This window comes from Pongo pygmaeus, chromosome 13 (genome assembly GCF_028885625.2).
Source record: "Pongo pygmaeus isolate AG05252 chromosome 13, NHGRI_mPonPyg2-v2.0_pri, whole genome shotgun sequence".
In the NCBI taxonomy this organism is placed as follows: domain Eukaryota; kingdom Metazoa; phylum Chordata; class Mammalia; order Primates; family Hominidae; genus Pongo; species Pongo pygmaeus.
This window is the reverse complement of record NC_072386.2, coordinates 116,408,351-116,430,252: the sequence shown is the minus strand read 5'-3', so window position 1 is coordinate 116,430,252 and position 21,902 is coordinate 116,408,351. Positions and strand designations below refer to the sequence as shown.

Genomic DNA, 21,902 nt, shown 5'->3' with positions numbered 1-21,902 from the left:
ACTGATTAAAGTTCAGTCTTTAGAAAACACTATTAGATGGTATGTCAATATTTTGCAAAATATTAGAAATTTAAAAGTAACATAATAATCACAGTAATTAAAAAGCAGCCACAATGATAATCAGTCAAAAAAAAAGAAACTGGTTTGATGTTAGAACTATAACATTATTATACTGATTACACTGAAAGTAAGAAATATTTCCTTTATTGAATACAAAATGCCATAAATTTAGGTAAATCAAAATTAGTTCATGCAATACATTGACAGAATAGAATTTATGTTTATAGGGTCCATCATTTCATTTTCAGGTATTCGGTTTCTATACTTGATCACAGTCAAACGGTCAAGAACCAAGAAGTCAGTAAGTTCCTAAGGACATCCTCAGTATCACATCACTGCTGTAACAAGTGGTGAACACGAGGAAATTCAGACAAGTCAAACACCCACACCTCATACACAGTTAAAAGAATTTTCCTTCATTTTTTTCTCTACTGATTCTAACAAAGAAATATGATGAGAAAAACTGGAGGGTTCTCACTTATTTGAATAACAAGTGAAAATCTAAAAATATCTTCACTGTATGTTATTACCAACTGTATCACTGGGTTTTATAGTGACAGCCCTGTGCTATAATTTCTGAGAAAACCTCTGCATAAAGCTCCATAAACCCAACCATTCCTGTAATGTATCGCCTTATCTAGCACACAATCATTTCAAATACAACTTTTCATGTTAGTATAATTTGTTCAAAAATGGTAATAAATACATCCATGAAGCCATAGAAATCACTGCACAATCTATTGTAACTTGTTCTTACCAGCACTGACAGTTAATCCTAGACCCAAGATCCAATGTAAAAGAAAAATAAAATATGCCAATATTACTAGGTTTAATTAAAGATATTCATTATACACATAACTTTTAATGGACCAACAGTCCCATTCAACATTATAAATAATCTGGACCAACTACAGAGTAATGTCTGTCAACAATTATCACAAAACTAAAACATGGATGGCTGTCAGTTGGTGGCAGAGTTCTTGCTTTCATAATAAATATAAAATCAATTTCCTGCTCTAGTTCCTATTCCAAGTTGAAAATGATATATCTGACTATGAATTCCAACAACCTTCACCTGTAGTTTTTTTTTAAAAAAAAAACAATGGTGGGGGGAGAAAAGAAAGAAAAATGAAACTTGTAAGACCACCTAAGTCAATTCTTCCTCATTTGAGGACACTTGGATAGTAAAGGTAAGATGCACATTTAAGCTTGCCATTTCAAATATATATTTTTTTTAATGCAATGATTTCCTCCCCATCAAATGCCATTCAAGAATTTCATAAGTCCTTCCCAATAATTCCTCTATAAATTATTTGCAGGGCTTAGTACATCTGAAAGCCTGTAGAAACCTTTTGTTTAAATAATAACATGCAATTTCAAAAGCTTTTTGTTCCCTTTTCAATCAAAAATAACTTCATATGTTTTAAATGAAATTTTGCAAGTAATCAGAGACTAATGAGGATTCATTGATTTAACTAGTTCAGGGAATCAGAGAAGGGAGTGAGAATTTAAAGTAACCAAGTGTTTCATTTAGAAAAGCAGCTAATGTGGTAGGTACACTAAAAGTCGTCTTCACAGCGAAATGTAATCAGGACTTTTGTCTCAGGAGAAACTCACCCTCCTTTCTGTGCACATTCGTAACTCACATTACCATTAACGGGCATCACACATGCACACCAAAGAGATGCCTGCCTTGGTAGTATGCATGCATGGCAGCTGTGGTGACTAAATAATCCATATGGCTCTGAAGAGAAGATATGGTTTACTGGGTCCAGAGTCACAGCTACAGTGGTGGAATTCAGACACTAGAACTAAACCCCAGTAGGAATGCCTTACCCAAACCCTCTTCCTTCTAACCATACCCAGCAAATATAGTTAGGCCAGGGTTTTGCAATTCCATCCTCTATGGATGGTTTATAGACAGAAGTTCCATGTTTGAGGAAACCTTAACCTTCTCGTAGGCACAGAAGGTCTGTCTTCCTCCCTTTCCCCACAGCCATCCTAGTATTGATTCATGTATTTCTCCTCAGAATATAAGAAATATCACAAAATAGCTTTATAGAGAAAAATTCAGAGGCCTAGCTTAGGCCACAAAAGTCAACAAAATCTGAATCCAGTATGAAATTCCATCTTCTACAAAATGTCATCAGTAATCTTACCTATAAGATATATGCTGAAATATAAATTCCACAGGTTGTATAAAAGGCAGTTTAACCATGAATTATAATTGTTACAGTTTTTATGGATTCAAGTCAGAATGTTAATACTCATTTAATATAGTTTTCTGAAGCCCAATTCAACTTCTTCCTCCCTTCCCTAGTGAAGAAAATACCCTTGTGAAGTTCAATTTAGTGACATTGGTGCACAAGCACATACACAGAAGTTTACGCTTCTGAAAAGAGATAAGTGATGAACAGTTCATTAGCCATGTTAATCAAATTATATTTTAGGAAAAAAAAGACTGGGTGACACAAAAATTTTAGTATATTTTTATACAGAGACAGTACAATAAAAACTTTATATTCAGTATCTCCAATTAGGTCAATTAACATTCAGAAAAATCCTGTAACATTTCGTTTAAATAATCATAGGAGGGGGGAAAAAAGAATCCACCAATGTTCTGGAAGCTTCTCTAGACCTTTCAATCAATTTTATTTATATGCAAAACCAAGAGAAACTCAAAAAAAAAAAAAAAAAAAAAAAAAAAAACAAAGCTCCTCCTGATGCTAAAGCTCTCAATTTACTGACAGGCAAATGGCTTCATGCTGCCACTTAATCTCATTTCTTGCATAATGCCCTCTAATTAGCATATCAAAGTGAATTAATACTTCTAGGGCATTAGCAATGGGGAAATCTGCTCCAGGCTCACAATAGCAGTTAAGACAGAGCCAAGAAATCCTCAAAAACACCACAAACCACTTTGCATTGCAAAACTGTTCAATTTATTTATCCTCTCTCTCTAAACACTTTTACCGCACACTGTTTTACTACTGTTCACCAAACAAAATGATAATTGCCAAAGTTACCAGCATCTGTAATGCCTGTTTAGAATCTTAATTTAGACTGTGTTGCAGATAATTTCTATATGCAACCATTTGTTCTATTATAAATGTTAATATAGAGACAGTGAAAATGTTGACATTCTCAATTAGTTAATTTGAATTTGAAATAAAATTTTATGGGATTTTAAAATTTATGAATTTTTTTAATGTAAAAAGCCACCTGCTGGACTCTGATGCCTAAGAAATATGCTTTGAAAACTGATGTATCACATAAAACAAAACAAAAAATCATTTTGCCATAACATATGTTGAGTCTCACAAATAATGGTTTAAACATTGTGAGGACTCATCAGCATTAAAAGGATTGCATTGTATACCAAGTCCTCATTAATATGATCACTAAAAAAGAGTTATTGTCTGAACAGCTTAACATTTTTAAAGCACTTAAGTTGAAAGAAGTAGAAAACTTTTAACAATTATTTTTATCCATAAATATTTTTAATTGCTTTCATACTAACCTGTTACTATTATGTAGACATAGTTATACAAAAAAAAGTTATGCCAATTCAGTTTGATACATTCTATCACACCAATTTTTTTGCTAGATATACACTCAAATTTAGTGCCAAAATAAACTAGTTACCATTAAAACCTACAAACATATTATACTATGGAATATATCTATGAAAAAATAATACAGAAGAAATTCTTGTTGCAATTCTGCCTACAAAAGGGATAATTAAAATCAAGTGTTGAAGATTAATAAAATTTTTTAATATGTTCTGAGTTTGAAGGCATAAAAAGGTGGTTTATTTTTTCAGTAGCTCATTCAAGAATTACTTATTAATTTACTTGCTAAATATAGCACTGTCAACTAGATGTGATAGCAATTTGTCTGATTAACTTCAATAACTTTGTAAAAAGTCAGATAGCTAGTTCTGAAAAACTTTTACCAATTTATACTACATAGTGATATAAATTATTTACTCTCTTCATACTTAAAGACTCAAATGGCCTACTGAACTATAGTTCAGCAAATGCTTGAAAAGGTCAACACGGGCTTGAGGGGGAGGTGGTGGTAATGTGTAAGCTTTGTTAGTCAGTTAATACCTAAATCATGCTGATCACACTTGATAAATGGCTAAAACACAAGACTGCTGAGAAAACAAATAAAACATTATTCTCATAATGTCAATACTGAACTAATAAATATCTAAAGATGTTCACAAACACGAATAGGGAAAAGATAACCTAAAACCTTATATAACTTGATGTGTTAGTGCTGATGTGTTAAGTATTTATTCTGAATAGATACCTCAGGGTAGAGTATAAAATAAAGTGATGACTGACTTAGGGTGTGGTTCACAAAATGCAGTTTCAATTCTTATAGTCACACCTGATATAATGTAACTTCATCCTATACCACGCCACTATAAAGTATCAAAATATAAATAATCCAACTAAGACGTTAATTTAAATTTGCCTCAGAAGTAACCTTTTACAAAATTTATAAATTGAGATGGAAATATACAGACAAAATTAATTAAAAGGAAAAGCATCATAGTATGAAAAATGTAGACAGGTACATTTTATGAAAGCCGATCAACCAGTGTGCTCTTTGGGGCAAGTCGGGGCCTCCTTTGCTAGTGTATTAAAAGACTTCTAATTCAGAATAAAATTATGTAAATTAATAAAATAACATAGTAAAGTCCCAAATAAAATACCAAAACTACTCAAATCTGTAATAAAATGAGGGTCATTAAAACTAAGGCACAAAAGAATTACTTGCACAGATCAAGTTTGTATTGACAAGACAGTTCAATACATTTTTATTGGGAAGAAAAAAATAAAGAACAGGATTGGAAAATGTCTCTACATTTTAAAGATAATATCCACATGATACTTTAGATCATGAGGTTCTAAACCAGCTTGGCAATGAGATTTTTCTCCAGGTTTTCTACAAACGTATTATATGTGTTATTTTATTAGGATGGAAATGGAAGAATAAAGAAGTAGAAAAATCCCTTTCTTTTACAACTTCTCTGAAAACCTCCTACAAAAGCTCCAGTAAGATATCAAATCTATAAAAATAGAAAAAAAAGGTAAAATATTAAGTTGCGTTAAGAAAAATATATTGATAAAGCAATATAATTTATAACATTTCCAAGATACTCTGACTTTGTATTTTTCCTGTTTAATCACTTAATATTTCCAATATAAACAGACCTAATGCTTAAAATTGATATGAAATTTAAAACATTAAAGATCCATTAAAATTTGCTTCAAAATAATTTTGGAATGGTGGGAATTACAGAGAAAACATGACTGGCCAAGTATTCCTAATTGCTGAAGATGGGCACGGAGTTCATGGGAGGTTCAAGAGTCTCTTCTCTCTGCATGTTATGTTTCAAAGGTGTCCACAATAAAAAGTTGTTAAAATCTTGAAAATAAGTTCATTAAAACAAAATGTGTTTCATGAAAACACAAAAAGGGATCATGTTTGGAACAGTGCATTTGTTTTTAAAACTTGAAACAAACGATGATAATTATATTGGAAATAGTGCAAGAGCAACTTAAAAGCATATGCAAAATATATAGTAACATTTAGACTAATATATAACAATTTTCACCTTTCTTGCTAAATTTTCACTTGAAAAAACTGATTTTTACACATATAGAATTAAAAGAATCACACAGCACTGTACAAAGAAAAATGTAACAGATTTTTATACTGAAACCTTAAAAGAGAAGCACACCAGAAAAAGACTCCAAAGAGTCTCTAAACCTGTAGGTTCACAATTAAATAGAGAGGTGTCGAATGACAGTACTGCCTTGTCTCTTTGAAAGCTAGTCACACTTATAGCAATAAAGATAAAAGGTTTAATCTCACATCATATACTAAATGCATATAAAACCTCACTTGTAAACTATACTCTTGATCTAGTTTTAATATCTAAAATTCTTATGACTCCTTCTAGGGAGGGTTCCTTTAAAAGTAAAGCATTTTTACTAGTCATTTTCTTCTCCTTAAACATAAAAAATACTTCAACCAGCCCAACCAGCCAAGCAGGCCTTTCTCTTCCCCTGCGGACACCTCCTGCAGTAGAGAAGTTCATTAAGTTTTATGATCTTCCCAAGTCAGTCCTGCTTATAAGCCTCACAAAGGCTACAAATCTGGCAAACCATCATGTATGCCATTAGACATTACTAGTAAATGAACGCTATTTAGGGTTTGTGGTGGTAATAAATCAGAGTTTGGTTGGCAGCCATCAACATGGAGTATTTTAACCTATCATTTAAAAGGGAAAAGGTTGTGTTTATTTTTTTTCATGCATAACATTTTTCACAATAACGTGATTCATATTATCTACTAAAATGTGGGATTTCATTTAAAAAATAAATATTTTTTTCTTGAAAAAGAACTATTTCCTTCACTTAAACTCGCACAATTAAGGGCTTTGGAAAGAAGGCAGATTTTTCAGGATGAAATATTTCACAAAGGAAAGCACTTCAACAATTAAGATTAAGATGACCAAAAAGAGGTGGGGGCGTACACCAAAAGAGGTAGGCAGGTGAGCAGACCTTGTGGCATCAGCGATATTTAACAAGAGACAGATGATAAAATATGGCTTTAAAAATCAGGACAAAAATCTTAACATATCAACAATTATCTCACTGGTTACTTGGTTTAAAATAAACAACTATTTTTATTTTAAAGCTTACAACTTTTTGGGTGCTCTCAAAATGCACAAATATCACAATTCAACAATAAGAGACATTTCTGCCCAAAAATAATGGTATGATCAATTTTACGAAAGAATACATTCTCAAGAAAAAGCAGCATCTTATAGTAGAAGTATACTTTCCTTACCTCTCAACAAGAAAATAATATAATTGTAGTAGATTACCCATTTATCTGTCAGAAGGGAAAAATACCTTTTCATATATGGTAGAGGGGAAAACAGATGTTTTCTAAACTAAATCCCCCATGTGCATCAGAACTGGCAGTGTTCACTGCCTGATCAGAAACCTCAAAATCTACTGGCAGAGCTACAAATAAATGGATTTTTTTTAATGATTTTGTTTTATTTTAGAAGAAAAGCACAACTGAAATGACATTAACCACTGAAATGACAGTTCCCCTCAACCCCCCATTATGCAGAATAGAGTCATCAACATAATGTTTCTGGTTTCTATTCATAAATGACTAGATAAACTTTCTCTAGATTACAAAGAATTATCTTTAGGTATTATTAGAATAAATAAAATGATTTTTTAAAAAATATTTAGGCAATATACATATATTCTACAATGTTTCTAAGTTCATGTTTCTAAAGCATGACCGACTATGGAAGCAGGAGTGGGGGGGCCTGGAATTTGCAGCCCCGCTTTCTTTGCTTTGTTAACACTAATGTCTACATAGCTGTTTTATTTCAAATTGAGGATTCTGAGTCCCTGTCTCATTCTAAGACTAGTTTTGGAGTGTGAGGTGAAGCTATGGGTAGTAGGGGAGAATGGGAAGAAGAGAAAGAGCTTCACCCCCATCAATCACTCAGTACTTAAATCCCATCCCTCTCGAGCTTAGAGAGGCTGGCAGGAAGATGCCTCTGCCCAGACAGCCGCCTTTACTCTTTGCCGGCTGTTGGCTTTTTACAAAAGAGGTAACGTGCAAATGTGGATCCACTGGCCAAAGCACAAAAAGAGGATCTAATTTACAAGTTATCACTGAAAGCCCCAGAAACAATTTTAAAACACAAAAATTTCTTTTGTCAGCTGCCTCTTGGTTTTTAAATAGCAATAGCCCTATCAAAGCTCTCTCTGCCAGTAATCCCAGACTTTGAAAAGACTTGTTTCTTTTTCGTAACTCACCTTTGACATGTGGTTGACTATACTTTCCTTTCAGAATGGTGTAACTAAGTCCTGTGCAAATAAGCAACTAAAGGACTTATGCTTCCTAATTGAATTCTGCCTGCTGCTAAATGTCTCAACGTGAAAAGCAGTTTGCTGGGTTTAGTTCTCAAGCTAGCTAGGCCAAAACTTTAAAAAGGCAAAAATAAATAAATAAATACAAATAATGAGAAGTGGATGAGAAGCGGTAAGTATCCATCCCCTCTCCCTAGTAATGTAAGGCTGTATAAAGTCGAATCAATCTTAATATTCACAACATAGTCAATACCCCAGTGCTTGGCTGTCAACAGAAACTGAAGTGGAGCCCTGATAGCAGGAAAACCCTTGGACATTAAGCATCAGAATTTACTGAGAATTGCATACTTTTAAGCTTCTAAACTAAGAATCTTCAAGACTGAATGCTAGATGTCTTATTTTACAGTCAGATAAAAATTATCTACTGTTTTAAATCACAACACTTTCTAAAGGCAGCTAAAAATCAACACAAAATAAAAGTTAGTAATTCAAGAAAGGATCACTGAGCATTAAGAAACCAGCCATAATATGTGAATGAAAACCAGGAAAAGTACTCTTTGGCCTCCCTTATTATTTGCTGCTTATTATGGTTTAGCATATATATTTAATAGACAGCAATAACTCATCATCTTTTCTTGATTACTTTTAGGATCAGAATAGTATTGCAAAGCGAAAAACCTGTTTCAAAGAAGGCTGACTCGCCTATCAACCTAACAATTATTTGCACTGTGCTATTGGTACACTCAATTTAAACACAATCACACGTAACCTTTTAAATAGCATCCCTTGGATAGTGCTATATCCTGGACTTCAACTTTTTCTCCTTTGCCTCAACTTTCAAAATGGCAACTTTAAAATACCATACATCCAACACACACCAAAAAAAAAAAAAAGAAAAGAACAGGAAAAAAATAAACAGTAGATCTTGTTTAATGTACTTGTTTGCCACATACAGGGAAGATAATGCCAAATACAAACTAAAACATCCAAATCTCTGCTTCAATTTGAGCAGTTACCTCACTTCAAGACTGAAAGACCTTCAATTAATAAAGTCTGACAAGAAAGTTAAACTGAAACGAATTGCCAAAAATTTGCCAAATATGTACCTGTGGTTTTCATTCCAGCACTTCTGCAAAACCTATCTTCTTATATATTCCCTGACTTGGACACTTCAAAATTGTTTAACCTCCATCTGTCGACCTTTTTATACTTTATATATTAAGCACAGTTACAAGTGTAATGACTTCAGAATACAAAACAATACAAGTATTAACAGATGTAATACATTGTATGTGTCTACACATCATTACCCTTCCTCGATTCTCTAAAGTAGTCGTCCCACCTAAAACACTAATTCAAGCATGCTACTGGGGTCTGTTCAATTGCATCTATTCTTCTATCCGTGCAGCTGACGCTTAAGACTGTCTAAGTAAAACAAAGTTCGGGCGATGCTTCTCCCGGGGACTCGGTCCTGGCATTCAGTCTCCCGTTGCTCCTTTTAAAAACTGACACACAAACAAGGCGAAAGGAGACGGGAGAGGGCGGCTGGCGCTCCAGACCCCTCCCCGCCTGCAGCCAGGGGCGGCCGCCGAGGGACGGCGATCCAGCCCGGTCCGCACCTACACTTCATTTTACACCAGGAGCAGAACTGAGAAATCGACTCCAGATTTATTGCAGTTTTTTCTCAAGATCAGGACGTGGGAAGGAGAGAATGATCAAAGATGGCGGTGCCCAAAAGCAGCAGCTCTCAACTGGAGAGTCGAAGGAGTAGCTCCGACCCCCACCTCGGGGGTCTCCAGGCCCACTGCGGGGCGCAGCGTCTTACCTGTTTTCTCTTTGATCTCACACAGGACGCTGAAGAGCGCTGGTTTCATTCTGTGACAGTTCAGGGCGTGTTTCCTAAAAAACAAATAACGAAACACAAAGGTATTAGCATCACCTATAGAATAATATGGCGCCTTCCTTTAAGTTAGACCCAAGATTTAATTCCAGCCCCCCATTCTGGAAAGCCCTTTTGAACCGTGGGAAGTCAACAAAAACTCCAGTTGACTAGTTCCCGACAGCTAGCAAGCCCCGGCGGCGAAAGCTGCAGCCGGAACGAGGCGGACCCATCTGCCCGGCAGGCAGCAGCCTCGGCCACTGCAGACGCGAACCCGCGCGGGGAGCCTCGCCCCGGGGGCAGGCGAAGGCGAACCGGGGGAGGGGACGGGGGCAGAGGGGCTCCCGCCTCCGCTCCTGTGCAGAGGGAGCCGGCGCGACGCTGCCGGCCGGCCGACTGCGGCCAGCGGGAGGGTGACAGCTCGGCAAAGTTTGCAAGGCGGCCCTCCCTCCCCGAGAACTTGGCCGTCCGCACCCGGACCCGCCAGGAAACCGCCCAACGCCCCGCGCCGGGCCTGGGTGGCCGCCCGCATCGCGAGGTCGTCCCGCGGCCACGAGAGCCGGCGCCGGGACTCCCGGCCGGAGGAGAAAGTTCCACTTCCCGGCGGCGCGGCCCGCACGGGGTCGGCGCGGGAGGTTTAAATCCGTGGGAGGGGGCCGGGCTGCGAGGGGCAGGACGGGGGGAAGGACGCCACGGAATCCGCGCCGCACCGAGTCCGTCCCGAGCCCCCCAGAGCAACTTTGCCGACTCCCGCCCGCTTCGGGGGGCGCGGGCAAGTCCCCCCGAGGCCGGGGCGGGCGGCCGGCTTTCGGAGAAAGTTCCCCGCCGGGGGCTGCGGCCCTGGCCCCCGGTGCCACTCCGGGCCTCGACTCGGCCGCGGGCCCGGCTCCCGCACACACACAAAAGATGCTTAATGAGACGACACCAACTTTGCTTGCGCCTCGTCCAAGCTCTGGTCGGTGATGGTCATGATCTGGTGGAGGATGTCGCCGATGTCCTGCTTCCTGCCGTCGCCGTCCGCCCCTTCGTGGCCGTGCGGGGGAGGCGGCAGGGCCATGCCCCCCTGCACCGAGTGGCCGGCCAGGTTCACCCCGGCCAGAGTCTGCAGCATCCTGGATTGATCGTCCATCCCGCCGCGCGCGGGCGGGAGCGGGCGGCGGCTGAGGCAAAAGCTGAGGCGGCGGCGGCGGCGGCGGCGAGGGAGGAGAAGAAAGAGGGGGAGGGGGAGGGGGAGGCGGCCGCGCGCTCCCCGCCCGCGCGGGGAGGGGGCGGCCCGGCCGGCAGGGCCCGCGGCTGAGGCGATGCGGACGGGCGCCCGGCTCCGGCTTCCGCCGCCGCCGAGGCTGAGGAGAAGCGGCGGGCGGAAGCGCCGGGCTCCGCGGCGGTGGCGGAGGCGGAGGCGGAGGCGGCGGCGCCCGCCGCCCTCACGCGGCCGCCGCGCCGCCTCCTTGCCGCCGCGCGCCCCGCCGGGCGGCCCCGCGCAACTTGCTCCTCAGCGCCCGCCGAGTTGCCGGGACGCCCGCCGCCCCCCGCGCCAGCCTGCGCACTGCCCTCCTCGGCCGCCGCCGCCGCCTCGGCCGGGCGGGATGCGAGCCCCGGCGGCCCCGGGAGAGGCAGCGGCGGCGGCGGGCGGCGGCGGCGGAGGAGGAGGCCTGCGGGCGAGCCGCGGGGAGCGAGGTGGGGCGGAGAAGGAAAGTTTGGGAGCGGGCGGGCAGAGGCGGCGGGGGCGCGGAGCCCTGAGTAGGGCCCCGGCGGGCCGCGCGCCGGGCGGACAGCGGATGGAAAGGGCGGGAGAAGTCGCCGCCGCCGCCGCCGCCGTCGCCGCCGCCGCCGCCGCCGGAGCCGCGCACCCAGCCAGCAGCCGCCGCGGACCGGGCTGGAAGGCCGCTGGGCCGAGGGATTGACAGGCTGCCAGTGCCACTCACTCACTGCGGCCCCGCGCCGGGGGGAGGGACGGGGGCCGGCAAGGGCGGGGGAGCGCTCCTTAGACCCCGCCCCCGGGGCGGCGCGCGCGCTCATTGGGCCCTGCGCCTCCCGCCGCCGCCGCCGGCACCGCCCCCGGGGCCCGGCCCGTTCCCTCTGGCCTCTGATACCCCGCGCTCCGAAGTGCGCCGCCGGATCCTCGCTCCAACCTCGTCGCGTCCTAACCCGCCGGGATAGACCGGGCCGGCCCACAAACGCTGTGCCTGCACCCCGACTCCTTCTCCATGCTTTTGGCAGTCATGGGAGCGGGGGGTTGTGTATGGGACAGCGGGCAACTCGCTGCAAAGCCAACCGTGTGCTCCCCCGCCGCGCCCGTGAGCTTCACGCCTCGGACAGCTCCTGGTGCACTTTCCCGCTCTTCCTGTCAGGAGGTGGTGCCCTCTGGGTACCAGGCAGCTCGTCCCGGGCCAATCGCAAAGCGCTTAGAGCCGAATGGGGCGGGACAGAGGCAAGAAAGGGTTGTCCCAATTGGAGCGTTCGAAAGGTCCTGGGCAGAGGCGGGGAAGCAGCGAGTGGGGGGGCCTCGCCCCGCCTGCGGTCGCCATGGTAACCGAGAGGGCGCTGCTCAGAGTTGGCGCCAGCACCGGGGCCTTGCGCTGTCCCTCAATGGGTGACCAGTTAAGGTGGGAACCTGTGGTCTCACATGCTTGAAGTCTGAGCTGAGTGGACCTGAGTGCCATAGACTTTCCCTTGAAAGGGGAAATGTGTCGGAGGGAAGCGAGTCTGGGAGAAGGGAAAGTGCCTTCAGTCCAGGACTAATTTCAAGGTTTATAACACTTTACACCCTCTGCAACTCCTGATAATCCAGGGACTACTCCTTTGGCAGGGTTTGCTATTCGATACCTCCAGATGTACCGAAGCTGCAAAAACGAGTTCTTCACTACAAAGATACGTTTGTTTAGGAAGAGACTGGATTTCACTTGTCAACTTACCCCATCACCACGAGTCATTTAATGTTGGTAACGCCAGCCACGATTTTTCGTATCTATAACACCCCTTCTTCCATTGAATTCTACCTACAAATAACTGAAGGCTCACATTATTTTGGAATATGGACTTCCGCCTCTTGTGGAGACTTGAGATTGCTCTTAAGCTGATTTCCCAAACAAGGACTGCAATGTGTGTTCCCCATTTTAGATTCATGGAGCTCACCCTAGATGAGTCCTTTGGTTCGGTGGTTCGGAAAAGTCTCCTTGTTCCTTCCCCAAACTCAGTAAGCTTTCTTACCTGAAACCAAAAATAGGGGTATGAGGATATGAAAAATGGCTCTTACTCTGCAGGGTTTAATGTAGGACAAGCAGTTCTTTAAATGCCAGATGGATTCTTGGAATGAAGCAGGCTACTCGGTTCCAGGTTCTTTCCTTCCTATGTTGTGTGTACTTTTAAATACTCCCCACTGCAAAGCTAATAGCTAAGCTTACAGTTAGGCAAGCTAAAATCCTTACAAACTGCACAGCTGCTGAGGAGGGAGTTCCAAAAAATCCACTCTGCTTACTTACCTCCAAAGAAGAACCCCTTCATGTTCATTAATATTCCCTGCTCTTCTATACCCCATTGATATGTCAAGTTTCCAATTCTTCTTTGAAGCCGCCATTATGGGTTACTCATAGTCGTCATTGATTGGGTTTTTTCTTTATTCTTAATTTGTTTTTTAAAGCTGTCACCAAATTCTTAAGCATTTTTGCCAAAAGACGCAGGAGCAAGCAGTCAACCTTTCATAATTCTCCAACGCTCAAGATGCAAAACCACAGAATTCTAACTGAAAGATGCCTTAAATTCTAAGATTCCTTTCAGCTGTAAAATTCAATAATCCTGTTACTCACTATTAGGACTCCTCTCTGCCCTCCTTCTAGACTGATAATCTTGACTAATCAGTCATGAGGATGAGGCTAATTAGCAATGGGGATTTATGGTTATTTCTAGCCCACTCCAAACAATGAGTTATGTAAGTAAAGCAACATATATAAAAATGTAAATAGGCTGGTGGCTCATGGCTGTAATCTCAGAACTGTGGGAGGCCGAGGCAGGTGGATCACAAGGTCAGGAGTTGAGACCAGCCTGGCCAACATGGTGAAACCCCATCTCTACTAAAAATACAAAAAATTAGCTGGGCTTGGTGGCAGGCGCCTCTAATCCCAGCTACTCAGGAGGCTGAGACAGGAGAATCACTTGTACCCAGGAGGTGGAGGTTGCGGTGAACTGAGATTGCGCTGCTCCCCTCCAGCCTGGGCGACAGAGTGAGACTTAGTCTCAAAAAAAAAAAAAAAATGTAAATAAAATTAAAGAAACACTTAAGCAAATAAAGGCGATTGGAAACTGTGGGCTATGAAACAAACTGGAACATAAAAACATAAATTAGAATTAAGAAAACAGGCAAATGCCAGCAATTAGGAATAAAACAACTTGTTAAATGTCTAACGCCCACAGTTATTTTATGGTACACTCCTCTAAACCCATGGTCATTCAATGATGTGGAAACTTTATACCATAATTCTGCCTTAAGTGATTGAATTAGACTGACCTTCTGCTTGGGAGGCTTCTCTTTTTGTTGTTATCAGTATGAGTTGCAGTAGAAGCCTGAGGACCCTAGCAAGGATTCCTTCACAGGCTCATTGACAACTGCTGTTGATTTAAAGCATAACTTTTTTAGATTGGTTTCCAGGCCTCAATATAACTGTCAACTAATTGCAGATGCTCCAAGATCTCTTGTGCTTGTGCCAGTGTCTCATGTAGAATATTGCCTGATCTCTGCTCAACAATCTGAGTCACAAGGTTGATGCCTTCACAGATGACAGAATAGAAGTTCCCTGAGTACCTGAGTCTGTCTTTGCTGTTTCTAAGGTAGTGATTATTAAAATGTCAAGGGAAATGAAATTGACTTTTGGTGAGCAGACATTCATGTAAAGTTAACAGTGACAAAGTGGTGAAAACCAAGTAGGTGTTCCTTCATGGCCATCCCTTTCCATGAGTTTATATTAACATCACCATTGCCTCTGTCGTCATTAGGGTGACTATCACAGCAGATGCCATTATTGAGCACTTTCTTTGGGGGTACACTATCCTCTGTCCCCTTGCTTCATCTTATTACAGTCTCACAACAGCCTGCTTGGGATTGTTATTAAATAAGAAATAGAATGAGAGAGACTAAGAAATTTCCACAAGACCACAAAGCCAGTAAGTACTAGAGCTTGAATTCAAATATTGATCTATGTGGCTGCAAATACTACCATATAAAACACTGTGCAAAAAAGTAATTTAGCCAGGCTGGTGGCAGGCAACTGTAGTCCCATCTACTTTAGAGGTAGAAACAGGAGAATCGCTTGAGTGCAGTGGTTTGAGGCTGCAGTATGCTATGATCACACTTGTGAATAGCCACTGCACTCTAGCTTGAGCAAAGTAGTGCTACCCTTTTTCCTAAAATTTTTTTTAAAGTTATTTAATTAAGATTATGAAGTAAAAATCGCAAGACCTTAACAGATAAACTGAAAAATTAATGAAAATAAGTAACTAGGTGCTTAATAAAGAGAGAATAAACAGCTATATTAGAGGAATCCAGGTCTCAAGGCAGGGGAGGAGGGAAATTAAAGACAGTCAGACCATTCTTCAAAGCCACATTGGGTCCCACCTCTCCGAAGCTTTTCTGTGTTGCCTGTCTTCTCTGATCTTTGTCTCCTCTAAACTCCCTCAGAAGGTTGCAGTGAGATCACATCATTACACTCCAGCCTGGGCAACAGAGTGAGACTCGGTCTCATAAATAAATAAATAAATAAACTCCCTCAGTATATGTTGCCTGTAATACATAACCTACCACCATACTAGATAGTCTCGCGGTGTTTGGTCTCCATCCACCTCTGTTAGTTTCCTCATCTAGGTCATAAACATGTCAAGGGCAAGGTGTTGTAAGATGTGACTATAATATAACAGATTTGATTTTTTTTTAATCATAGACATCTAAGAAAAGGTAACACTCTCCAACTTGTCACTTTGGGGAAACTGACTAAATGCTTCTTTTCAAAATGTATCATTGCTCCATTGCTTTAGGAATGACTATTTATTTGTTTATTTGTTTGTTTCTCTAGAGAGTGGGACTTGCTCTGTCACCCAGGCTGGAGTACAGTGGCGCGATCATAGCTCACTGTAACTTTGAATTCCTGGGCAATCCTCCTGCCTCAAGGCTCCTGAGTAGCTGAGACTGCAGGTGCACACCACTACACCCAGCTAATTTTTTGTATTTTTTTGTATGGACGAGGTCTCGCTATGGTGCTCAGGCTGAGTTCAAACTCCTGGCCTCAAGGGATCATCCCACCTCAGCCTCTCGAAGTACTGGGATTACAGGCATGAGCCACTGCACCCAGACAGGAATGACTCTTTAGAATTGGTCTTTACAGTTGATAGCACATGTGACATATGACGAACGTTTATCTTCTAAGGATGGATTTGATTGAGTAACCAAAGATTTAGTGGGATAACAGTCCATCCTTCTAAAGTGATGCCTTTAAAAGAGAATATTTATCAGAATGTATAATTTCTAGAAAAATTTGTTAGAATGCTCCCTCTCCTATGTCCTTTCATAGCACCCAGTACAGTGCAGTTTCATACAGAATAGACAGTTGGGGCCGACATGACCAGTTGTTGGCCTGCCATCCATTGGCTTACTTCCTTTTACACCAATAGAAGCCTGATTTTATTCTGAAGACAATGTGCTCAGTCCCAATCAAGGTCTAAAACAAGTATGAGCATCCTGTCCCCTGCCTTCTGAGCCTGTCAGAAGGAGGGGTGACCTTGCTAATTTTTTAAAAAAGGGACAGATAGGCCAGGCGTGCTGGCTCATGCCTGTAATCCCAGCAATTTGGCCACTGCACTCCAGCTTGGGCAACAGAGCGAGACCCTATCTCAGAAAAAGAAAAAAAAGGGGACAGACATGGCTCTTCTCTCCTTCATTTTTCTGGCTCTTTCCATCTTTGAAAGTACTCCTGAATCTGGAGTGCTCACAGCAGCCACCTGTGATAATGAAATGAAAATATGAAGATAAAATCAACATGGTTTGGTGGTTTATCTCTGTGGTCTTCCTCCCAAAGCTTGTAATCCCAGACTAATAATTAGAAAAATATTACACAAATATTAATTGAAGGACATTCTATGAAATACCTGGCCAGTGATTTGTCTGGTGTTTGTACTCCTTGTAACTGTCAAGGTCAAAAAGAGTAAGAAAAGCTGAAAAACTGTCACAACCAAGAAGAGCCTAAGGAGAAATGAGGACTGGATGTAATCTAGTATTCTGGATGGGATCCTGGAACAGAAAAGGGATATTAGGTAAAAACTACAGAAATTTGAATAAAGTGTACACTTCAGTTAGTGATAACATTTCACATTGGTTCATTAATTTCAAAAAGTACCATATTAATGTGAGATGTTAATAATAGAGGGAACAGTGTATGAGATATTAGGGAACTCTCTGTATAACCTTCTAATTTTTTTTTCTTTTTTTTTTTTTTGAGATGGAGTCTTGCTCTGTCACCCAGGCTGGAGTGCAGTGGTGCAATCTCTGCTTACTGCAAGCTCCACCTCCCGGGTCCACGCCATTCTCCTGCCTCAGCCTCCTGAGTAGCTGGGACTACAGGCACCCGCCACCACGCCCGGCTAATTTTTTGTATTTTTTGTAGAGATGGGGTTTCTCCATGGTGGTCAGGCTGGTCTCGATCTCCTGACCTCAGGTGATCCACCTGCCTCAGCCTCCCAAAGTGCTGGGATTACAGGCATAAGCCACCATGCCTGGCCCCACCACCTTCTAATTTTTGTCTGTAAATACTTAAAAAAAAAACATTCAGGGCCAGGAGCGGTGGCTCACGCCTGTAATCCCAGCACTTTGGGAGGCCAAGGGAGGTGGATCACGAGGTCAGGAGACCATGCTGGCTAACACAGTGAAACCCCGTCTCTACTAAAAATACAAAAAAATTAGCCAGGCACGGTGGCAGGCGGCCACTTGGGAGGCTGAGGCAGGAGAATGGCATCGACCCGGGAGGTGGAGCTTGCAGTGATCCGAGATTGAGCCACTGCACTCCAGCCTGGGTGACAGAGCAAGACTCTGTCTCAAAAAAATATATATAAATAAGTAAATAAAATAAAACATTCATTCAAAACAAAAATAAACATGGTAAGTGGGGTAGAAAGATAGGGAGAGCCTAGGTGTCTGCAGACATTGTCCAGCATCTGAACCAAAGAAGCAACTGCTTTCTCTTGAATTTCTAGTTTTGTGAGTAAATTCATCTCCTATTTTAAAATCCTATTGGCTGGGTTTTCTGTATCTTGCAGAAAAGCTGATATAGCACTACAAACACTTATATGACAGACGTATGTGTGGATGGATGGATGGATGGATGGATGGACTGATGGATGCATGGATGGAATAGCCTAGCACAATGCCTGACACATAGTAGGAACTCCTAGAGCGGGGGAGATGATGTATGATAAAAAAAAAATTCCTCTCGTCTTCATATTGGATTCCTGGGAGGTAACATCTAAAACCCTTGAAATCTCCCAAGCTAAAACAGTGTTTTTATTATTCATGAGGCCCTTAGATCACATCTGATTTTATGCTAAAGTGATGACTCAGGATGGTGGCTGGTCACCAGAAAGACCAACCATGTGATTAGAGGGTTGGGGCTTTGAGGGAGCTGGAGATTGAGTTCAGTCATAAGGCCAATGATTCAATCAATCATGTCTATATAATGAAACTCTGATAAAAACTCTGGACACCCAAGCCCAGAAAAGCTTCCTGGTTGGTGAATACACTGATGTGCCAGGAGGGTGATACACCCTGACACCATAGGGAGAAGCTTGGAAGCTCTGCATTCAGGACCCTCCCAGCCCTTGCCCTTGACCTCTCCACTTGACTGGCCCTGGTTTATATCCCTTATAATTAAACTATAATGCTGAGTGTAGTGCTTTCCTAAGTTCTGTGTCATTCTAGCAAATTATAGAACCTAAAGGGGTCACAGGAACACCCACATTTTCAGCCAGTTGGTTAGAAGTACAGGTGGCCAGGGGACCTCAGAACTTGTGGCTGGCATCTGAAGTGAAAGCAGTCTAGTTGGGCACCTTGCCTTTAACTGGGATTAATTGACTGTCATTTCGAAGAGGCCTACTTAGAGGAACCTAGTTTAATTGAGACAAATTCCTTTTGCCTTTTCCACACCTCCTTTTCCCAGCCTGTAGATGGTATCTGGAGCTCCAGGAGTCATCCTGGCCCATGAAATGATCTTGAGAGTGGAGGTCGGGCACTAGGATAGTGAAGCAGAAACTTAAGAACCTGGGGCATGGGTGGCACCATGAAGCCACCATCTGAGGGATAACACCAACCCTTGATTGCTTCTTCCAGACAGCTCTTACAGAAGGAGGAACAAACTTCTGTCTTATTACATCCACTGCCATATACTTATTTCCAGTAGAGGCAGCCAAACTTAATCCTAATTAATAAGGAAGCCAGGGTCTAACATAGAAAGAGTACAGTTGTAGGCACTGTAGCCCTGTAGTTAAGAGCTCTGCATCTGGGATCAGGTAAACTTGGATCTGAATCCTAGCTCCACCACTAAATGGCTACTTGGCCTTGATCAGGTTATTTAGCCTCTCAACTTTCTCATCTGTCAATGACAGTAATAATAATAATAACCTACCAGCCAGGCACAGTGGTTCATGCCTGTAATCCCAGCACTTTGGAAGGCTGAGGTGGGCGGATCACGAGGTCAAGAGATGGAGACCATCCTGGCCAACATGGTAAAACCCCGTCTCTACTAAAAATGTACAAAAATTAGCTGGGTGTGGTGGCACACGCCTGTAGTCCCAGCTACTTCGGAGGCTGAGGCAGGAGAATCGCTTGAACCCGTGAGGCAGAGGTTGCAGCCAGCCGAGATCGCACCACTGCACTCCAGCCTGGCAACAGAGCAAGACTCCGTCTGAAAAAAAAAGACCTAACACACTGAGGTATAGTAAAAACTGGCATTACAATGGATACGAGAGTCCATTGTAAAAGATAAATCTCTAATCTTTGCTTCCCAGTCCTCCACATCCCAAGATTCATCCTCAGTTCTCTGCCCTCCTCTTCCTCCTCTTCTTTTCGCTCTTCCCCTTTCTTCTTTCTCCTTCTCTTCCTTTTCCTTTCTCTTTATCTGCTTCCCTCATCTTCCTATTCCTTTTCTCTTTCTTTTCTTTTCTCTTCTCTTCCTACCCTTTCACCCTCTACAATCTAGTTAGTTCACCCCACAGCCAGCCCTGCACCTGTAATTCCAGCTCCTGCTTCATTTTGAGAATTCCAACACCTCTCCTAACAACCGGACCTCACTCATCTGGCCTGCCAGTGCTTCAAACTCCGATTCTTATCTATATTCATCACCTATTGCTGTGAAACAAATTATCCCAAAACTTCTTGGCTTAAAATAACAAACACCCGGCCGGGCGCGGTGGTTCACACCTGTAATCCCAGCACTTTGGGAGGCCAAGGTGGGTGGATCACCTGAGGTCCGGAGTTCGAGACCAGCCTGGCCAACCTGGTGAAACCCCATCTCTACTAAAAATACAAAATTAGCCGGCCGTGGTGGCGCATGCCTGTAATCCCAGCTACTCGCGAGGCTGAGGCAGGAGAGTCACTTGAACCCAGGAGGTGGAGGTTGCAGTGAGCCGAGATCGTGCCATTACACTCCAGCCTGGGCAACAAGAGCGAAACTTCATCTCAGAAAAAAAAAAAAGTTTGAAGAAAAGTAATGTTAACCCTATTGTACAGCTACAGTTGTGAAAATAAAAGCTAGTGACACTGAGTGCTTAGTTTGTGGCAGGCACTTTGCTAGTGGTTTCTCATATAACATCTAATTACACCTTCACAACAACCCTATGAGGTGGGCTATAACCTCCCCATCTATAGTTGAAGAAAGGAAGACTTAAAGACGTCTACTTTTTGTACAGCCTATAGATAGGAGGAAGAAAAAAAAAGGTGTCCACTTTTTAATTTGACCAAGGTCACATGGCTGGTAAATGAACTGTGATTCAAAAACTTCATCTACCTCATCTGGCCAGGTACAGTGGCTCACACCTGTAACCCCAGCACTTTGGGAGTCTGAGGGGGGCAGATCACTTGAGATCAGAAGTTGAAGATCAGCTTGGCCAACATGATGAAACCCCATCTCTGCCAAAAAATACAAAAATTAGCCAGGCATGATGGTGCATGCCTGCAGTCCAAGATACTCAGGAGGCTGAGGTGGGAGAATCGCCTGAACCCAGGAGGTAGAGGTTGCAGTGAGCCGAGATCACACCACTGCACTCCAGCCTGGGCAACAGAGTGAGAACTTGTCTCAAAAAAAAAAAAAAAAAAAAAAGTGAAAACAGAAGCAAAAAAGTCATCTGAGGCCGGGCACAGTGGCTCACACCTATCATCCCAGCACTTTGGGAGGTCGAGGTGGGTGGATCACCTGAGATCAGGAGTTCGAGACCACCCTGGCCAACATGGTGAAACCCTGTCTCTATTAAAAATACAAAAATTAGCCGGGCGTGGTGGCACGCGCCTATAATCCCAGCTACTCAGGAGGCTGAGGCAGGAGAATCGCTTGAACCTAGGAGGTAGAGGTTGCAGTGAGCCGAGATCGCACCATTGCACTCCAGCCTGGGTGACAGAGTGAGACTCCGTCTCAAAAAAATTTAAAAAGTCATTTGGTTCAGCATCCTTGTGACAAACCCCCATTCTACACTGCCTCTTGAGGAGTTATGTCACCTGTCCAAGGTTACATGTACAAGGTCTGCTACTAAGTGACAGAGTGGAACTGAGACCAGGACTTCTGACCCTTTCCACCACACAAGTTCTCTCCCTGCTCAAGTGTCTCCTTGAGAAAGCCTTTCTTAGCCCCCCAGGGAAATAAGTATTCCCTTTTTAAGTCCACAACACCACTTGGTTCCTTATAAATGTATATCTTTTTTTAAATTGTGGTGAAATATACACAACATAAAATTTACCATTTTAAATATTGTGAGGCACAGTTCAGTGCCATTAGGTACATTCACATTGTTGTGCA

At 42.8% G+C, this 21,902-nt stretch overlaps 1 protein-coding gene and 1 long non-coding RNA gene across 7 annotated transcripts in view; one reads left to right on the top strand and one right to left on the bottom strand.

Annotated features, from left to right (window-relative positions):
- PBX3 (PBX homeobox 3) overlaps window positions 1-11,143 on the bottom strand; it is a 222,793-nt gene extending 211,650 nt beyond the window's left edge. The window contains exons 1-2 of one of the 6 annotated variants that reach the window (XM_054500706.2): window positions 10,794-11,143; window positions 9,811-9,884 (exon numbers count right to left, since the gene is read on the bottom strand). In XM_054500706.2, the coding sequence (XP_054356681.1) occupies window positions 9,811-9,884; window positions 10,794-10,993 (274 nt within the window). In that variant the 5' untranslated portion in view covers window positions 10,994-11,143. The remainder of the gene's footprint in view (window positions 1-9,810; window positions 9,885-10,793) is intronic. The other 5 variants (XM_063649934.1, XM_063649931.1, XM_063649933.1 and 2 more) reach the window with 5 other exon arrangements.
- A 1,403-nt stretch (window positions 11,144-12,546) lies between these two features.
- Window positions 12,547-14,721, top strand: LOC129043763 (uncharacterized). The gene is made up of 2 exons (XR_008504520.1): window positions 12,547-13,060; window positions 14,539-14,721. It is a non-coding gene; the product is annotated as an uncharacterized LOC129043763 (long non-coding RNA).
- The last annotated feature ends 7,181 nt before the right edge of the window (window positions 14,722-21,902 follow it).